Below are 20,056 nucleotides of genomic sequence, written 5' to 3' on the forward strand. Positions count from 1 at the left end.
CTACCCAGGGGTGTGTGTGGGGACAGCAGCCCTCACTCCACGCATTTACATCGAGACAACGTGGAGTCACTGCCCTGTGGCTGGGGAGGGAACAGAGGAATTCCCATCTTGGAAAGCCCGTCTCTTCCTGTGAGAAAGGGAAGGATGTGGTGGAGTAGAAAGGGCCCAGGACTAGGAAAGAATCTCCTCACCTCTTAATCCCACCTTTTGCTCAGGGCCAAATATCTTTTCAGCAGCCTTTCTGTTTTCTATCCATCCATCTGTCCATCTGTCATCTCTCTCTGTTCCACCAAGCCCGAAACATTTATTAAGCACTTAGGCTATTAGTGGCTGTTTCGGGCTGAATTGTGTCCTCCACACAACTCATAGGTTGACATCTTAAACCCCTGTAGCTCAGAATCTGGCTGTATTTGGAGATAGGGCCTTTAAAGAGGTAATTAGGTAAAATGAGGTCATATGGTGGACTTTAATCCAAGCTAACCGGGGTCCTTATAAGAAGAGGAGATTAGGACAGAGACATACACAGAGGGAGAACCATGTGAAGACACAGCAAGAAGGTGGCCACCTGCAAGCCAAGGAGAGAGGCCTCAGAATGAAATCAAACCAAGTCAAACACCTTGATCTTGGACTTCCAGCCTTCAGAACTGTGAAAAAATAAACTTCTGTTGTTTAAGCCCCCCAGTCTGCAGTATTTTGTTCTGGCAGCCCTAGCTGACTGTTACTGTGTCACTTCCAGGTAATGGGGACCCAGTGATGAATAGAGATTCCTCAAGCTGCTCAGAGCCTAGCAGGGGACCTGGAACCCTAAAGAAGCACAGGCGGAAGGAGGTAGGTGGGCAACTCCCTGGCTTGCCCTTCCTTTGCATCATCCATCAAACAATACATAGGGGAAAGAAGGGTCTTGCGTGAGCCATCAGAGTGGTGGCTGTGGGATGGATCCTAGCAGGACAGTGTGGCCAATGACAGAACCACTATCCTGGTGGCTTCACAAGACAGAGTAGAGGAACATAAGATGGGACATTCCCAAGGACATGCTTAGGGGGCTAAGTTAATGAAGCAAAGTTGATTGTGGTTGTGTGACCCTAGTTTGTACTCATCGTTGTGTGAAGCTGGGGCACATTGGTTATATGAACACTGGTCCACAGTTTTGACATTAATCACCAAGTGTTTATTAAGCAAAGAGCCTTATGCTTTGAATGGGCTGATTCTGCTGTGGGAGACAGAGGAGGAAGAAACTGAAAAGACCTGGTCCTGCCCTTGAGGACACTACCAGTCATGAGAGAGGAGACTCATCCATGAGAGGATGGGAAGAATGTTCCGGACAATGTGCAAATGCCCAAGTAAGCGGTTCAGACCATGACCACTCTATGAGGTCAGAGCCGAGGAAGATCAATGTGGACTAGAGCAGTTCATTTAAGTAGCAATTAGTTATAATTAATCAATTATGTGATTAAGTAGCACTTAATTATTTACTGCCTTGTTCAGTTTTCCAACTGCTCACAAGCGTCGGCTTTGTTTCCCCAGCCAGAGCCGAGCTCCCCGAGAACAGGGACAGGCTCCTTCACTGGCATCAGATGGGGCCAGGGTCAGATTCTCGCGTCTAAGGACAGTGATCTGAGGAAACAGAAAGCATGGGACCATAACTTGAGGTCAAAACTTCAAGATTATGCCAAGAAATGACTGTCGAGTGAGTCAGCCTTCAAAACAAACGCAGAACAGTGAGGAGCAAATGCAGCTTAGGTGGGTGTGTGGTTTTTCAACTGCACTTGGGCAGAAGGAGTGCCCCGGGAGGACAGGCCCTTCCGGAATGAATGGTGACAAGTGACGCTCCTGCTAAGTCTCTGGTGTCTGAGGGGTGTTCTCACAGCTTCTCTGGCATGAGGACGTGGGTCCCGTTGATGCTTCCGGAAGGGTCCTAGGCTGACCCTCTGAGCTGACACCCAGCAGGTCCATCTGGTGCTCTGAGAGTTAGCACCAGGGGCTGGAGAAGGGTCATGCAAGCTCCGATAGAGGACTTGAGCTGATTTCATCTCACGGGTTTTTGGTGCTCTAACTGTGTTATTCTTTGGGAGCTGCTTCTTGGAAGCCAGATAGAAAATCAAGAGTAATGCGATGAATGGCATCTTGAAAATAAGTGTAGGGTGTCCCAGGAATTCAGGCTTACGGGAGGCACTGCTAAGCCCCAGCCATATGGCAGCCAAATGAGTCGGAAGCTCCTTAAAGGACAGATTCCTATAGTTAATGCTTAATGGGATCCTGAGCTCTGTGTGGGAGTCCAAACAGGGTGACCTCCTAAATTCCGGGTTTCCCTGGCTGGCTCAGGTCTGGCTCATTTGCAGTCAAAGATGGCGCCTCCTCTCCCTCCACGAGGTCAGTGGGTGTTATTACCTGTATTCACAAATGGGGCAGAACAACCTGAGACTTGCAGACTGATTACTTTCATTAACTTTAATTGGATTCTTTCGCACTTGGAAAGAGAAGTGTAACCAGGGTTTAATTGGAAGAGCATCTCAGGCCCAGGGTGGCACAGGATTGTAAACATTAAAAGTGCTACAGCTGCATTGGTAGGGAATGTTGAAGTCACTTATGCTGTTTGTAAGAATAGCTCACAGACCTGAGGATGTTAGGAAGCTCTGGGCATGTCAAATTCAGGGATTATTTTTGTGCTTGTCTAGAAAAAAAGAAATGTGAAATCAGAGGTGTGCAAGTGAAATTATAGAAGAGACCAGACACATTCCAACTGTGCCATGTGCCAAAAGAAATCTACAGAAGCTAGGAGACCCTCAGTGTAGGTCCAGTCTCTGAGCTGGCCTGGGGCAGCCTATGAACTCTCTAAGGTTGGATTCAACCTTGCTAATCCTTCTCTCAGCTCTGTTGCTTTATGACTATTATGTCCTCTGTCTGGGATATTCCTCTCATTTTCTACATGAAAAATTCTCACCCAACCTTTCAGTTCCGGCTTTTATGTCACAGTCCTGAAGTCTTGGCCAACAGCTCTACAGTATTTAGTTCCTCTGTGCTCTGTGCCTCCACAGAACTTTGTTCATATAAGGAACACTCAGCAACCCAGAGAATAGACAGAGAGCAAGGGAGGGAGAAAGGAGCGGAGAGAACACAGATTCAGGATTCCAAAACTGGTTAAAACACAATTAGTTGGGGGGAAGATTATCTTTTTTTAATTGAAACATAGTTGATTTACAATACTGTGTTAGTTTCTGGTGTACAGCAAAGTGATTCAGTTATATATATATATTTTTTTCAGATTATTTTCCATTATAGGTTATTACAAGATATTGAATATATTTCCCTGTGCTCTACAGTAGGTCCTTTCTGCTTATCTATTTTATGTATGATAGTTTTTATCTGTTAATCCCATACTCCTAATTTATCCCTCCCACCCTCCCTTTACTCTTTTGGTAGCCATAAGTTTGTTTTCTATGTATGTGAGTCTGTTTCTGTTTTGTATATATATATTCATTTGTATCATTTTTAAAGATTCCACATACAAGTGATATCATGTAATATTTGTCTTTCTCTGTCTGACTTCCTTCACTTAGTATGATAATCTCTAGGTCCATCCATGTTGTTGCAAATGGCAGCATTTCATTCTTTTTTATGACTGATATTCCATTGTGTGTGTATATATATATATATATATATATATATATATATATATATATATATGTATATATACCACATCTTCTTAAACCAATCATATGTTGATGGACACTTGGGTTGTTTGCATGTTGAGGTGATCTTTTTAAGAAGCTAACTGGGACCTTGGTGTTTAATATGCATCTGTTGGACATGGGAATACATAGGTTGATTGGTAGCCCTAGGACTTGCCCACCTCTCCATCAGCACCGTGGCACGTAGCATCCACTGCTGGCCTTATGGAGGTGGGTGCCGGAGAGGTCAGGCCAACGTTTGGCTAGCAGCCTGCCCTGAGAGAGCCCAGAGAACCACAGAATGGGTTAGTGCCTGAGTTGCCACCTTAGCCCTTTGTGCCTTGTCCTGAGCGCTGGGCCCGACACTAAGAGGGAGTCAGCAACATTTGCCCACCGCACCCTGTCTGCCATTCTGTATTCTTTCCTGGACTTTCCTTTTTCAGGACCCGCATCCAGGTTCCTTCCTCACTCTGGGGTGACAATAACTGTCTCCTCCTGGGGTGTCTTAAGTGTCAGAAGTGCTAACAGTGGCATTGCTGAGCCCCGTGAGGAGGTGATAGGGGCCACTAAATCATTTCACGCATTATCTCGTTACTGCTTCCTGGTCCAGGAGGTGCTGAGCCTCCTGCACACCCTGGATTAGATTTTCAAAGAAACGTCTCCAGCACGTGTTCCCACTTACCCCTCCAGGAGCCTGCTTTCATCTCCTTGCTCTCCGGCCGGCTCCCCCACTGACCTGGGGAGGGCTAGGTGGATGCAAGCGGGCTTGACACTCACCTTCCCTGGCGGTGATGAGCTTTCCTTCTGGAGGCCATTGCTCCTTAAGGGTGAAGTGCACACACAGGTCACTGGTGAGGAAGCCGTTTCCCCCTAAAGATCTAAAGATTATTCTTTGATTTTAAAAATAGCCTTTTCTAATTCACATGAAGAAATAAAACATCCTCTCAGAAATTTTATAAAGGGAGTTAACTGTTTCATCAGGACTCAGAACGGCCACTCAGAGAGCAGATCCTAGATAAGAAGCGAGGTCCGGCTCGCTGGGCTGCGGGGAGAGTTGGCACCTGCTGCCCAGCCAGGTCCTGTGGGCACAGAGGCTGGCTCTCTTTGGCCCACTTCAGACTCGTAGGTGAGGGACACTGGCAAATACCACGGTGGGTACCGGCATCCAGGCCTGGTTCCTGGGCCTAGTCTAGGACATGACAGCTGGGGATGGAGGACTTGGAATGAGGTCATTTAGTCTACACTGTTCAAAAGGACGACCAGGAGCCACACGTGGCTGCTGAGCACATGACATGTGACTGGTCCAAACAGAGACTCGCTATGTGTAAAACATACATAGCAGATTTCAAAGACTTAGTCCAAAGAAAGAATGGGCGACGTCTGTTGAATAATATTTTATGTTGATTACATGTTGAGATGATCATATTTTGAATATATTGGGTTAAAGAAAACATACTATTGAAATTACTTTCCCTGTTTCATTTTTCATTTTACTTTTTTTAAGTGTGGCTACTAAAAATTTAAAATCATATGTGGCTTGCATTCTTTTCCTATTGGTCAGTGCTGGTCTATGTCCTCTAAGAACAGTTGAGGGTGAGGGTACTTGGGATGGCCTTGAGCTGGCATCAAATGTGAGAAACTGGATGGGGCCAGAGACCTTGAAGACGTGGTGCATATTTTGGGGAGATAAATATCTTTTGGTAACTTGTCCTAAAAACAACTGAGGTGAGGTTTCCCTTGGAATATCAATCCCCTTTTCAGATCTAGGGCTAGTATAATATGAAGCAGACATTTTCAGACAGAACTGGACCTTCTTTAGACCCTGTTCTGGGAGAGAACCAAGTTGAGTTGATCTTCCTTATTTTGACTACAGTTGCCAAGGTGAGTTTCCCAGGTTGAGATAATCCATTCATAAAAATTCCCAAACCAGTTCTTCAACTGTAGCTGGATAATAACCACAAAGTGATTAATTGAGGACATGCACACTATGAAATAAGAACTCAGTAGAGTTTACAAGCCAGTTAACCTAAACCTGAGCACACAGAAGTAAATCTGTTCACTGTACATTTTTGGGTCTGATTTAGCTTCCAATTTCTTTTTGGGGTGGAATCGATGAATCTCTTGGAAACATCTGACTAGGGCAAATCTCTCCCTCATGGCTCCCCCTTGTTCTTTATCTTTTAACTGCCATGGTTTTATTTCTGTATCATGAACACATCTTCTTCTTTGTTCCATGTGCTCCATGCTCTGTGCTAGTCTGTGCCAGAAAAGTCATTTTAAACTTACTGGTTTCAACGAATATGATTTCTCAGCGATATATGTATATTTAATTCAAACATGTGAATTAAATATTTTATTATTATATTATATATTTGGTTATATTTTATATATTTTAATATATTTTATTATATTTGAATTAAATATTTTATTACATTGTTCACTCTATAAACTTAGTTGTAATCATATACAGTTCTTTGTATATTTATACTAATGATACATTGGGTTTTTAAACATTTATTTATTTATTTTTTGAATTTTATTTTATTTTTTTATACAGCAGGTTCTTACTGGTTATCCATTTTATACATATTAGTGTATATATGTCAATCCCAACCTCCCAATTCATCCCACCACCACCACCCCCGCCACTTTCCCCCTTGGTGTCCATATGTTTGTTCTCTACATCTGTGTCTCAATTTCTGCCCTGCAAACCGGTTCATCTGTACCATTTTTCTAGGTTCCACATATATGTGTTAATATACGATATTTGTTTTTTTCTTCCTGACTTACTACACTCTGTATGACAGTCTCTAGATCCAACCACATCTCTACAATTTCATTCCTTTTTATGGCTGAGTAATATTCTGTTGTATATATGTACCACATTTCCTTTATCCATTCGTCTGTCGATGGGCATTTAGGTTGCTTCCATGTCCTGGCTACTGTAAATAGTGCTGCAATGAACATTGGGGTGCATGTGTCTTTTTGAATTATGGTTTTTGCTGGGTATATGCCCAGTAGTGGGATTGCTGGGTCATATGGTAGTTCTATTTTTAGTTTTTTAAGGAACCTCCATACTGTTCTCCATAGTGGCTGTATCAATTTACATTCCCACCAACAGTGCAAGAGGGTTCCCTTTTCTCCACACCCTCTCCAGCATGTGTTGTTTGTAGATTTTCTGATGATGCCCATTCTAACTGGTGTGAGGTGATAAACCTCATTGTAGTTTTGATTTGCATTTCTCTAATAATTAGTGATGTTGAGCAGATTTCCATTTGCTTCTTGGCCACCTGTGTCTCTTCTTTGGAGAAATGTCTATTTAGGTCTTCTGCCCATTTTTTGATTGGGTTGTTTGTTTTTTAAATATTGAGCTGCATGAGCTGTTTATATATTTTGGAGATTAATCCTTTGTCCATTGATTCATTTGCAAATATTTTCTCCCATTCTGAGGGTTGTCTTTTCATCTTGTTTGTAGTTTCCTTTGCTTGGCAAAAGTTTTTAAGTTTCATTAGGTCCCATTTGTTTATTTATTTTTTTATTTCCATTACTCTAGGAGGTGGATCAAAAAAGATCTTGCTGTGATTTATGTCAAAGAGTGTTCTTCCTATGTTTTCCTCTAAGAGTTTTATAGTGTCCAGTCTTACATTTAGGTCTCTAATCCATTTTGAGTTTATTTTTGTGTATGGTGTTAGGGAGTGTTCTAATTTCATCCTTTTACATGTAGCTGTTCAGTTTTCCCAGCACCACTTATTGAAGAGACTGTCTTTTCTCCATTGTATATCCTTGCCTCCTTTGTCATAGATTAGTTGACCATGGGTGCGTGGGTTTATCTCTGGTCTTTCTAGCCTGTTCCATTGATCTATATTACTGTTTTTGTGCCAGTACCATACTGTCTTGATTATTGTAGCTATGTAGTAGAGTCTGAAGTCAGGGAGTCTGATTCCTCCAGCTCCGTTTTTTCCCCTCAAGACTGCTTTGGCTATTCGGGGTCTTTTGTGTCTCCATACAAATTTTAAGATTTTTTTGTTCTAGTTCTGTAAAAAATGCCATTGGTAATTTGATAGGGATTGCATTGAATCTGTAGATTGCTTTGGGTAGTATAGTCATTTTCACAGTATTGATTCTTCCAATCCAAAAACATGGTATATCTCTCCATCTGTTTGTATCATCTTTAATTTCTTTCATCAGTGTCTTATAATTTTCTGCATACAGGTCTTTTGTCTCCCTAGGTAGGTTTATTCCTAGGTATTTTATTCTTTTTGTTGCAATGGTAAATGGGGGTGTTTCCTTAATTTCTCTTTCAGATTTTTCATCATTAGTGTATAGGAATGCAAGAGATTTCTGTGCATTAATTTTGTATCCTGCAAGTTTACCAAACTCATTGATTAGCTCTAGTAGTTTTCTGGTGGCATCTTTAGGATTCTCTATGTATAGTATCATGTCATCTGCAAACAATGACAGTTTTACTTCTTCTTTTCCAATTGGTATTCCTTTTATTTCTTTTTCTTCTCTGATTGCCATGGCTAGGACTTCCAAAACTATGTTGAATAATAGTGGTGAGAGTGGACATCCTTGTCTTGTTCCTGATCTTAGAGAAAATGCTTTCAATTTTTCACCATTGAGAATGATGTTTGCTGTGGGTTTGTCGTATATGTCCTTTGTTATGTTGAGGTAAGTTCCCTCTATGCCCACTTTCTAGAGAGTTTTTATCATAAATGGGTGTTGAATTTTGTCAAAAGCTTTTTCTGAGTCTATTGAGATGATCATATGGTTTTTATGCTTCAGTTTGTTAATATGGTGTATCACATTGATTGATTTGCATATATTGAAGAATCCTTGCATCCCTGGGATAAATCCCACTTGATCATCGTGTATGATCCTTTTAATGTGTTGTTGGACTCTGTTTGCTAGTATTTTGTTGAGGATTTTTGCATCTATGTTCATCAGTGATATTGGTTTGTAATTTTCTTTTTTTGTAGTATCTTTGTCTGGTTTTGGTATCAGGGTGATGGTGGCCTTGTAGAATGAGTTTGGGAGTGTTCCTTCCTGTGCAATTTTTTGGAAGAGTTTGAGAAAGATGGGTGTTAGCACTTCTCTAAGCGTTTGATAGAATTCACCTATGAAGCCATTTGGTCCTGGACTTTTGTTTGTTGAAAGATTTTAAATCACAGTTTCAATTTCATTACTTGTGATTGATCTGTTCATATTTTCTTTTTCTTCCTGGTTTAGTCTTGGAAGGTTATACCTTTCTAAGAATTTGTCCGTTTCTTCCAGGTTGTTTATTTTATTGGCATAGAGTTGTTTGCAGTAGTCTCTTAGGATGCTTTGTATTTCTGCAGTGTCTGTTGTAACTTCTCCTTTTTCATTTCTAATTTTATTGATTTGAGTCCTCTCCCTCTTTTTCTTGGTAAGTCTGGCTAGTGGCTTATCAATTTTGTTTATCTCCTCAAAGAACCAGCTTTTAGTTTTATTGATCTTTGCTATTGTTTTCTTTGTTTCTATTTCATTTATTTCTGCTCTGATCTTTATGATTTCTTTCCTTCTGCTAACTTTGGGTTTTGTTTGTTCTTCTTTCTCTCATTCTGTTAGGTGTAAGGTTAGATTGTTTATTTGAGATTTTTCTTGTTTCTTGAGGTAGGCTTGTATTGCTATAAACTTCCCTCTTACAACTGTTTTTGCTGCATCCCATAGGTTCTGGATCGTCGTGTTTTCATTGTCATTTGTCTCTAGGTATTTTTTGATTTCCTCTTTGTTTTCTTTAGTGATCTCTTGGTTATGTACTAATGTATTGTTTAGCTTCCATGTATTTCTGTTTTTTTCCCTGTAATTGATTTCTAATCTCATAACGTTGTGGTCAGTAAACATGCTTGATATTATTTCAATTTTCTTAAATTTACTGAGGCTTGATTTGTGACCCAAGATGTGATCTATCCTGGAGAATGTTCCATGTGCACTTGAGAAGACAGTGTAATCTGCTGTTTTTGGATGGAATGTCCTATAAATATCAATTAAATCTATCTGGTCTATTGTGTCATTTAAAGCTTCTGTTTCCTTATTAATTTTCTGTTTGGATGATTTGTCCATTGGTGTAAGTGAGGTGTTAAAGTCCCCCACTATTATTGTGTTACTGTCTATTTCCTCTTTTATAACTGTTAACAGTTGCCTTATTTATTGAGATGCTCCTATGTTGGGTGCATATTTATTTATAATTGTTATATCTTCTTCTTGGATTGATCCCTTGATCATTATGTAGTGTCCTTCCTTGTTTCTTATAACATTCTTTATTTTAAAGTCTATTTTATCTGATGAGTATTGCTACTCCAGCGTTCTTTTGATTTCTGTTTACATGCAATATCTTTTTCCATTCCCTCACTTTCAGATTGTATGTGTCCCTAGGTCTGAAGTGGGTCTCTTGTAGACAGCATATATATAGGTCTTGTTTTTGTATCCATTCAACGAGCCTGTGTCTTTTGGTTGGAGCATTTAATCCATTCACATTTGAGGTAATTATCGATATGTATGTTCCTATGATCATTTTCTTAATTGTTTTGGGTTTGTTTTTGTAGGTCCTTTTCTTCTCTTGTGCTTTCCCCTTAGAGAAGTTCCTTTAGCATTTGTTGTAGAGCTGGTTCAGTGGTGCTATACTCTTAACTTTTGCTTGTCTGTAAAGCTTTTGAGTTCTCTGTCGAATCTGAATGAGATGCTTGCCGGGTAGAGTAATCTTGGCTGTATGTTCTTCCCTTTCATCACTTCAAATATATCACACCACTCCCTTCTGGCTTGTAGAGTTTCTGCTGAGAAATCAGATGTTAACCTTATGGGAGTTCCCTTGTATGTTATTTGTCATTTATCCCTTGCTGCTTTCAATAATTTTTCTTTGTCTTTAATTTTTGTCAATTTGATTACCGTGTCTCTCGGCGTGTTTCTCCTTGGGTTTATCCTGCCTGGGACTCTCTGCACTTCCTGGACTTGGGTGGCTATTTCCTTTCCCATGTTAGGGAATTTTCGACTATAATCTCTTCAAATATTTTCTCGGGTCCTTTCTCTCTCTCTTTTCCTTCTTGGGCCCCTATAATGTGAATGTTGTTGTGTTTAATGTTGTCCCAGAGGTCTCTTAGGCTCTCTTCATTTCTTTTCATTCTTTTTTCTTTATTCTGTTCTGTAACAGTGAATTCTACCATTCTGTCTTCCAGGTCACTTATCCGTTCTTCTGCCTCAGTTATTCTGCTATTGATTCCTTCTAGTGTAGTTTTCCTTTCAGTTATTGTATTGGTCATCTCTGTTTGTTCTTTAATTCTTCTAGGTCTTTGTTAAGCATTTCTTGCATCTTCTCGATCTTTGCCTCCATTCTTTTTCCGAGGTCCTGGATCATCTTCACTATCATTATTCTGAATTCTTTTTCTGGATGGTTGCCTATCTCCACTTCATTTAGTTGTTTTTCTGGGGTTTTATCTTGTTCCTTCATCTGGTACAAAGTCCTCTGTCTTTTCATTTTGTCTATCTTTCTGTGAATGTGGTTTTCCTTCCATAGGCTGCAGAATTGTAGTTCTTCTTACTTCTGCTATCTGCCCTCTCAAATTTATTTTTTATTTTTAAAAATTTTTGGCTGCACTACACAGCTTGCAGGATCTCAGTTCCTCCACCAGGGATTGAACCCGGGCCACAGCAGTGAAAGTGCCAAGTCCTAACCACTGGACTGCCAGAGAACTCCCTACATTGGTTTTAATAAGGAATATTAGAAACAGTTTAAATGTTTATCAATAAAGGAATGTTAAAAATGCATTACCAATTCTATGGAATACATCACATAACCATTAAAAAGTAATTAAAAAGTATTGCATTTACATTGCATGTAATTACCAATAGACTTCATATTGTTTCAGTCAGCTTGCACTTTCTCCTCTTTTCACCTGTTTAATGTTTATAATTTTTTACTTGAAGTTTTTCTTTTTTTAATAAAAACTGTGTATATTCAAAGTATACAACATGATGTTTTCATATACATATACCTTGTGAAATAATTTCTATAGTCAAGCTAATTGACTTGTGAAATAATTTCTATAGTCAAGCTAATTGACAAATTCATCCCTTCACATAGTTACCTTTTTCTGTGGGTGTGGTGAGAACACTTAAGATCTACTCTCCTAGCAAATTTCAAGTATACAATACAATGTTATTAACTATATCCACAGTATTGTACATTAGATCTCTAGAACTATTCATCCTACATAACTGAAACTTTGCATTGTTTGACCAATATCTCCACATTTCCCCCAGTCCCCCTCCCTGCCCTGCCCCTGGTAACCACCATTCTACACTCTGCTTCTATGAATTCAACTTTTTTAGATTCCACATAGAAGTGAGATAATGCAGAATTTTTCTTTCTGTGTCTGGCTTTTTTCACTCAGCATAGTGTCCTCCAGATTCACATCCTGTCACAAATGACAGGATTTTCTTCTTTTTTTAAGGCTGAATGTGTGTGTGTGTGTGTGTGTGTGTGTGCATCTGTACACATGTATAATATGTATACAAGTATATATATATGTATATATATAATGGATACAATTTCTTTACTCATCTGTTGATGGATACTTGGTCTGTTCCATATCTCAGGTATTGTGAATAATGCTGCAGTGAACATGGGGTGCAGATGTCTCTTTGAGATACTGATTTCATTTCCTTTGGATATATAACCAGAAGTGGACTTGCTGAATCATATAGTAGTTCTGTTTTTAATTTTTTGAGGCACCTCCATATTATTTTCCATAATGACTATACCGATTTACATTCCCACCAACAGTGCAGAATGGTTCTCTTTTCTCCACATCCTCGCCAACATTTGCTATTTTTTGTCATTTTGATAATAGCCATCCTAACAGGTGTGAGGTGATTTCTCATTATGGTTTTGATTTGCATTTTCCTGATAATTGAGCATCTTTTCATGCATTTATTGTCCATTTGTAAGTCTTCTTTTGAGAAATGTCTATTCAGATCCTTTGCCCATTTTTTAATTGTGTTATAGATATATGAATTTGGATATTAACCCTGTGATATTGTGATTTATAAGAAATATATATTTGATCCTTCAAGTTACCAAAATATATTTTTTATATATATTTGATCTTCCTCCACTGTTCCTGTCTCAGAGCTCCCAAAGTCCTTGGAATTTCCTAAGTGTTGAGAGTGATAAAGTTATCTTTTGTTTTATTAATGAGGTGACTTTTGGAAAACACCTAAGGATGAGGGCTGGTTTATCACAATCACCTTGTGATTGGAGGGTTGGAATTTTCAGCCCTCACCCCCTAACCTCCTGGGGGGGGGAAGAGGGCCTGGAGGTTGAATCAATTGCCAATGGCCAAAGACTTAATCAGTCATGACTATGTAATGAAGCGTCCATAAAAACCCAAGAGGAGTGGGTTCAGAGACCTTCCAGGTTAGTGAACACATGGAGATTTGGGGAGAGTGGCTGATCCTTTCCCCATCACTTGCCCTCGGCATCTCTTCCATCTGGCAGTTCCTGAGTTATATCCTTTTATAATAAATTGGTAATCTGGTAAGTAAAATGTTTATCTGAGTTCTGTGAGGTACTCCAGCAAGTTAATGGAACCTGAGGAGGGGGTTTTGGGAACCTCTGATTTATAGCTAGTTGGTCAGAAGTACAGGTAACAACCTCAACTTTCGACTGATGTCTGAAGTCCAAGTGAGGCAATCCCACTTGTTTATTTTGCTTTTGTTGTTTGTGCTTTTGGTGTCATATCAAAAAAAATTATTGCCAAGGATAATGTCAAGGAGTTTTTCCCTTTGTTTTCTTCTAGGAGTTCTACAGTTTCAGGTCATACATTTAAGTCTTTAATCCCTGTATATGGTGTAAGATGGGTCCAGTTTCATTCCCTTGCCTGTGGACATACAGTCTTCTCCAAACTATTTATTAAAAAATCTGTCCTTTTACCATTGTTTATTTTTGGTGCCCTTGTTGAAGATTCGATGACTGTATATGTGGGGGTTTATTTCTAGGCTCTAGATTCTGTTTCATTGTTCTATGTATCTGTTTTTATGCTGGTACTATGCTATTTTGATTACTATGGTTAATTTGAAATAAGGAAGTGTGATGCAGCCTACTTTGTTCCTCTTTCTCAAGACTGCTTTGGCTATTCAGGGTCTTTTGTGGTTCTCTATGAATTTTAGGATTGCTTTTTCTATTTCTGTGAAAATGTTGGAGTTTTGATAGCGATTGCATTGAAGCTGTAGATCATATTTGTCCTGGGCTTTTCATTTTGAGGAGGTTTTTAAATACTGATTAAATCTTGTTATTTGTTATTGGTCTGTTCAGGCTTTCTACTTTTTCTTGATTTAGTTTGGTAGATTGTCTCTTTCTAGATATTTATCCCTCTCTTTTAGGTTATCCAGCTTGTTAATGTGTAATTGTTCTTGAAGTCTCTTATGATCCTTTTTACTTCTGAGGTATCTATTGTTATGTTTCCTATTTCATTTATGATTTTCTTTGAGTCTTCTCTCTTTTTTTCTCAGTTAATCTAGCTAAGTGTTTGTCAATTTTGTTTTATTTTTTCAAAAAATGAATTCTTAGTTTTCTTGATTTTTTTCTACTCTTTCTCTATTTGATTTATTTCTGCTCTAATTTGTATTATTTCCTTCCTTCTTCTAACTTTGGGCTTAGTTTGTCTTCTTTTTCTAGTTGCTTGAGGTGTAAAGTTTGATTGTTTATTTGAGATCTTTTCTTTTTTTGATGTATTTTTTGCTAAAAAAACTAAAACTTCCTTAGAACTGCTTTTATGGCATCCCATAAGTTTTGGTATGTTGTATTTTTGTCTTTGTTTATCTCAGGATGTTTTAAAAATTCCCTTTGATTTCCTCTTTGACTCAATTGTTATTCAAGAGTGTGTCATTTAGTTTCCATGTACTTATGAATTTTTTCATTTTCTTGCTGTTATTGATTTCTAATTTTATTCTACTGTGGTCTGAAAAGACACTTGGAATTATTCTATCTTCTTAAATTTGTTGAGACTTGTTTTGTGACTTAACTTATGATTTAGCCTGGAGAATGTTTTGAGAGCACTTGAGAAGAATGTGCATTCTGCTATTGGGTGAAAAGTTCTTAATATATCTTTTAGGTCCATTTGGTCTATAGCATTGTTCAAATCAACTGTTTCTTTACTGATTTTCTGTCTGGATGTTCTGTCCATTATTGAAAGTGGGATAGAGAAGTCTCCTGCTACTATTGTATTGCTGTCAATTTCTCCCTTTAGATTTGTCAATGTTTGTTTTAATATTCAGGTGCTCTGATGTTGGGTGCATATATATTTGTAATTGTTAGATCTTCCTGGTGAATTGACCCTTTTATCATTAAATAATGACCATCTTCATCTCTAGGACAGCTTTTGACTTAAAGTCTAGTTTTTTCTGACATAAGTATACCTACGCCTGCTTTCTTTTGGTTACCATTTGCACAGAGTAGCTTTTCCATCCCTTCACTTTCAGCCTATGTATGTCCTTAAGTCTAAAGTGGGGTGTTTATAGACAGCAAATTGCTAGATCTTGCTCTTTTATCTATTCAGCCACTCTAAGTCTTTTGATTGGGGAATTTAATCCATTTATATTTAAAATAATTATTAATAGGTGAGGATTTAACTATTGCCATTTCATTAATAGTTTCCTGTCTGTTTTGTTCTTGTTTTATTCCATTTTTCTTCCCTTGCTATCTTCCTTTGTTATATGATGAGTCCAGGGTTATATTTAGGTTGTATCTTTATTGGCTACGTTTGGTTAGCTCTAGTGACACTGGTCCCTATTCAGGTGGCACTAACAGAGTCTCCTTTTTTCCAGTAAGTGATCAGCAAAATGCCTACCATAGTGTCTGCTGCAAAAGTTAGAAATGGCTTTTGACCCTCTAATTTCTGAATCTCTTGTTTTGCTGCAGCAGAAACAGGAGTTGTGCAGTTGACCCTGGATTCTGTTGGGAGGAGAATAACTTCCATGTTGAGTGGATTTGAAACATTTTTTTCCACTGCACAGAAATCATTGACCCAAATACCCTTCCTGCCTTCTGGGTGGATGAGATAGGCAATTGTCACCAAGGTATGGTTTGAGGGGAATTCTGAAAACCTTCTTATTAAGACTATCTTTGCCATGGGTCTTCTGCAAATATCCCAAAGTCTCACAATATAGGCATTATTTTCAGTAGAGTTGTACTTGACAGAGGTCTAAGCTAGAGGAAGTCATGAACACCTTATTGTGAGTTATGTTATTATGTTCTTTTCTCCTGCCAGTGCAACCTTTAGGGGACCAAATGCTAAATAGATAAAAGAACCCTTGATATATAATTTAAAATAAAATAAACACTTAACCATGAAACAAGTATAAGAAGGTCCAAGAAAATTCTTATTTCCCCCCAAATGATTACTTGGATGATTTTTGAAGTATTTCAAAAATCAAATGTGTTCAAATGTATATTTTGGTGCTTCTGTTTTATCAGTGCCTTGATTTCAGCTTAGACTGGCTAATAGATGTTATATCAGGGCTGTGGGGCATGAAACAGGAGGGGCGGTATGAGGCAGAAAAATGTCCAAAGGAGGCAGTGAGAACTTCACTGATGGTCCCTGGTGTGGGGTCTCTGGACTTGAATTTCAGAACTTTGGGGCTGGGCTCCAGCTCCTGCATAGCTACGGGTCAGGGGAGGCAAATCCCTTGATCTGAGTTCTATTCCTATGTTGTGTTTAGTGACCTACATTAGAGTACCTGTTACTTATACAGTGCTCATTAACGAGGGCAAGTTCTCACAGTCTACCCTGAACAACACCCTTATTTTAGAGTGAGGAGAAAGAATACAATCTGCAGAGAGCTGGTGATAGGGTCCCCTCTGAAACCCAGGGGTCCTCCTCTGGAACCATTTCCCAAAGCCCCTCCCAATCTGTCGTGAGTACAGAGAAAGTGTATCCCAAGATGTTCCTTGCACAGTGCCTGCCATATGGGGGACACTCAGTAGATTTTTTGCTGATCCAATGAATGATTTTATCCACGATGGTTTCAAGCCATACGGCATCCTTCTCAATCACACATTGAGACTACCAAAGCTTTTAATATTAGGCTAAATCTCTTGAAATGATGGTAGAGACTAAATATTTACTTATCTATTAGATTTTTAGAGCAGCATTGTTCATTCTAAAACCTCAGGGTGCATTTGAATAAAATTACAAATAATTAAAATCTTTTAAAAAACCATAAAAACCTTAAAAGCAAAATTGATATTTTATGGTTAATAAAGCTAGAATATAGGCATGATTGTAATGTTATATAATCATGTATGTAATTATTACATAAATAATATATAATCATCCTAATAAACCATGTAATTTCAGCCATTCCTTCCCCTGAAGCTTCTCTATTTATAGGCCTGATGTGGTTGGCAGGGGGGAAAAGATAGATTTAGGGGAGGCTTGAGGATTAAGCACAGTGTGTAACTTGGAAGGGCCTGTGGTTTACTAATTTAAGAGAATCTGCATCTGAACTGAACAAGGAAAACCAGCTTCAGGCTCAGAGGACCCTTGAGGGAATCACCTGGACCAAGTGAGCTGGTCCTTCTCCATCCCCCTCCCAGCTACCCTGCTTCCCACGTGGTTGCTCATCCTACGAACCCCTCTCCAACCACACACAGGAGTGCCCTTCCTCATCTCTGCCTTTTCCCATCCAACTTAGGTCCCCGGAGACTCATTGCTTTCCTCCCCATGCCCTCCCACCCCCAGCAGTGACAGTCACTGAGCCAGGCCAACCAGTCACACATTCTGGGCATCTGTGATCCTTTGCCGATAGTCTGTGGATGCTGTTCTTGCTCCTGTTTAACTTGAACTCCCCCCAAGGCCAGGACAGGGGATGGGCCCCTCTCTTCTCTGTGTCTGACTCATCTCCTCATCTGTCCCAGGCCGAAGAGGGCCTCCTGGGCTAAGCAAGGCAGTAGCTGTCATCTTGGGATGGAGACATACCAGACAAGTCACAAGTTCCTTTGAGCAGTGGTTCTCACACTTGAGTGTGCACTAGAATTACCTGTGAGGCTGGTTAAACACTGCCTTCTCCACCTTCCTCCTCTCCCCCAACCAGGATTTCTGATTCAGTGAGTCTGGGTCTCGATCATTTGCATGATCAAATTCCTAGGTGATCACAAATTTCTAGGTGATGCTGGTGAGGGGACGGCACTTTGAGAACTACTTGTTTAAGGAAAGATCATATGGGCCTGTCATGCTTTCAAGACTCTGACGGCTTCCAACTTGAAAATGATAATTATCTCCTATAGCTGTAAGTGCTTTACTGTTTACAAATGCTTTCTCATGCGTTCTTTCACAACCTTCCCAGGCAAGGGACCGGATTGGTGTTGTTTCTTTTCTAATCGCAGAGAGGTTGAATGATGTGCTCAAGGCCCCGGGCTGACAAGCAGGGGAGTGGGGAGCTGGGGTTTGAGCCCCAGCCCCTTCCCCACATACTCCAGTGCTTCCCAGAACTTTCTCTTTGGATGGGACTTGTTCTGTTGGTTTGAATTTTCAGGGAACTCTTCATCCAATGATGCAGGCAATGGAACAAAATGTTCACTGGCTTCCAGAAGGGCTGATTGCTCCACCAGTCTTGCAGAATCCCTCATCCCAGTCTCTTTTCTTTGATCAATAACGCACACTCCTCTCATATGGGAAAGGAACCAGGCAATCACTTGCAAGATGAAACACCCTGAAGTTTGGGCCCATCTCTGGGGTGGTTAGTAGCAGTTGTGATGTCAGGAAAGCAGCTGAGTTTTGCTGTTGCTCACTGCCCCTCATCCAGATGACCTTTCCAGTGGTATCTCCCTGACCTCAGGTTCTGGAAGACCAAGGGCTGCCGCTTAAATCACTCACATGAGTCAAGCAACAACAGGTTGGTCCTTTAAATCTATACAGCCTGTGCCCGCATCTAGGAAGGAGAAGTCACCCCAATCTCCAAGGGCCTTAGGTAATGGTAGGTTCCTGGGAATAGATGCGTTACCAACTCACTGTCCATTTCAATCCAAACTTCACATTCTGTCCTCAGATAAAACGTCTTCCTTTCTAGCTACTGTTTGTAAAATCTGGATCCATTTTAGTAGAGACATAATGTATTTATGACAGATTTCTCTTTTCTGTTAGGACAGAAATGCCATATCTTGGCAGATTATTGCCTAGGGATTCCTTCTTATAGCTTTTCCATCGCATCCTCCTCCAATTTTCCATTCCGAGGTGCTCAGGAAGCTTCTAGGTCACGGTCAGCTGGCTAAGTCTTCAGCTCCTGGAGCAACACTCAGAAGGAATAGCTGAGATCGGTGTTTTATTTTATGGTTCTACTTCGTCTTATTTGGAAAACAGCAGTAGTGAAAAGAAGAATGTCTCAGAGACATCTGTATTTTCAACAACGATTCTCAGAGCACAGAAAAATCTAATCAGCAGCTTCTGTGTGAAGAGAGCTTGGGTTGAAAATAATTTGAAATGTGGGAGCCCAGTCTGAGACCTCTGCTTTGGAAGGGACTTGTCCATTGTTTCCTGGGCATTGATCATTTTGAGGACTCAGTGGTTTTAATTGTTGCAGTCACTCTGTCCCTTCTTGCCTTTCATGGTGCAGTGGATGCTGAGCTGTGCTGGCTTCGGTGATGTCTTTTTTAGGGCTTGTTTATCCTTGGGGCTCTGCGGGGAGCTGATGGTCCTTTCCCGGGATGCACATGCCTCCAGGACCACGGCACAGGATGGACAGTCGATGACCTTGTGGTCACTGCTGTCCTGCAGAGGGCAAGACTGGGGTTATTCACAGCTTCGTAATTGGCCCCGATGCTGAGATCTTCATCCTGAGCAAATGCAGGCATCGGGGGGCAGTTACAGATCAATGCAGGGGCGCTGAATACACAGGCCCCAGAAAAAAATACCAAAATCAAAAATGGATTTGTGTTTAGCGTGTATTGTATATCCTGGTCTGGTTATGAATAATTTAGCCTTCCCCAGGCTGAATAGACTATATATAGCAAGCCTATTTTGCTTATAATACGTCCTATCCTTTTATGAAGAAGCATAAAGCATAAGAGAAGTGCTCACAATTAGGGGGGACTTAATTTGGTAGGAGCAGGAGTGTGGAGGCATCCTCACCTGTAGTCCCAGGCTTACCACATACACCTAGGCTTGCCAAGGGCAGAGGGCTTCAGGCACGCGGAGTTGGAAATTGCCTCAGGAGTGTATCTCCGAGGGCTCCGGGCACGTGGAGTTGGAAATGGCCTCAGGAGTGTATCTCCGAGGGCTCCGGGAACGTGGAGTTGGAAATGGCCTCAGGAGTGTATCTCCCTGATTGGGCAGGGGACAGGGCTACTCTGCCTGTGTCATTGGTGGCTTCCAGCT

At 40.2% G+C, this 20,056-nt stretch overlaps 1 protein-coding gene across 2 annotated transcripts in view; it reads left to right on the top strand.

Moving 5' to 3' along the window:
- LOC309644099 (uncharacterized protein) overlaps nucleotides 1-20,056 on the top strand; it is a 391,248-nt gene that overhangs the window by 103,199 nt on the left and 267,993 nt on the right. For both annotated transcript variants that reach the window (XR_014254231.1, XM_082427531.1), the window contains exon 2: nucleotides 737-828. Coding sequence is in view for 1 of the 2 variants with exons in the window: in XM_082427531.1 (XP_082283657.1) it covers nucleotides 737-828 (92 nt within the window). In the remaining variant the exon portion in view is untranslated. The remainder of the gene's footprint in view (nucleotides 1-736; nucleotides 829-20,056) is intronic.

This window comes from Balaenoptera physalus (genome assembly GCF_965194825.1).
Source record: "Balaenoptera physalus genome assembly, chromosome: 15".
In the NCBI taxonomy this organism is placed as follows: domain Eukaryota; kingdom Metazoa; phylum Chordata; class Mammalia; order Artiodactyla; family Balaenopteridae; genus Balaenoptera; species Balaenoptera physalus.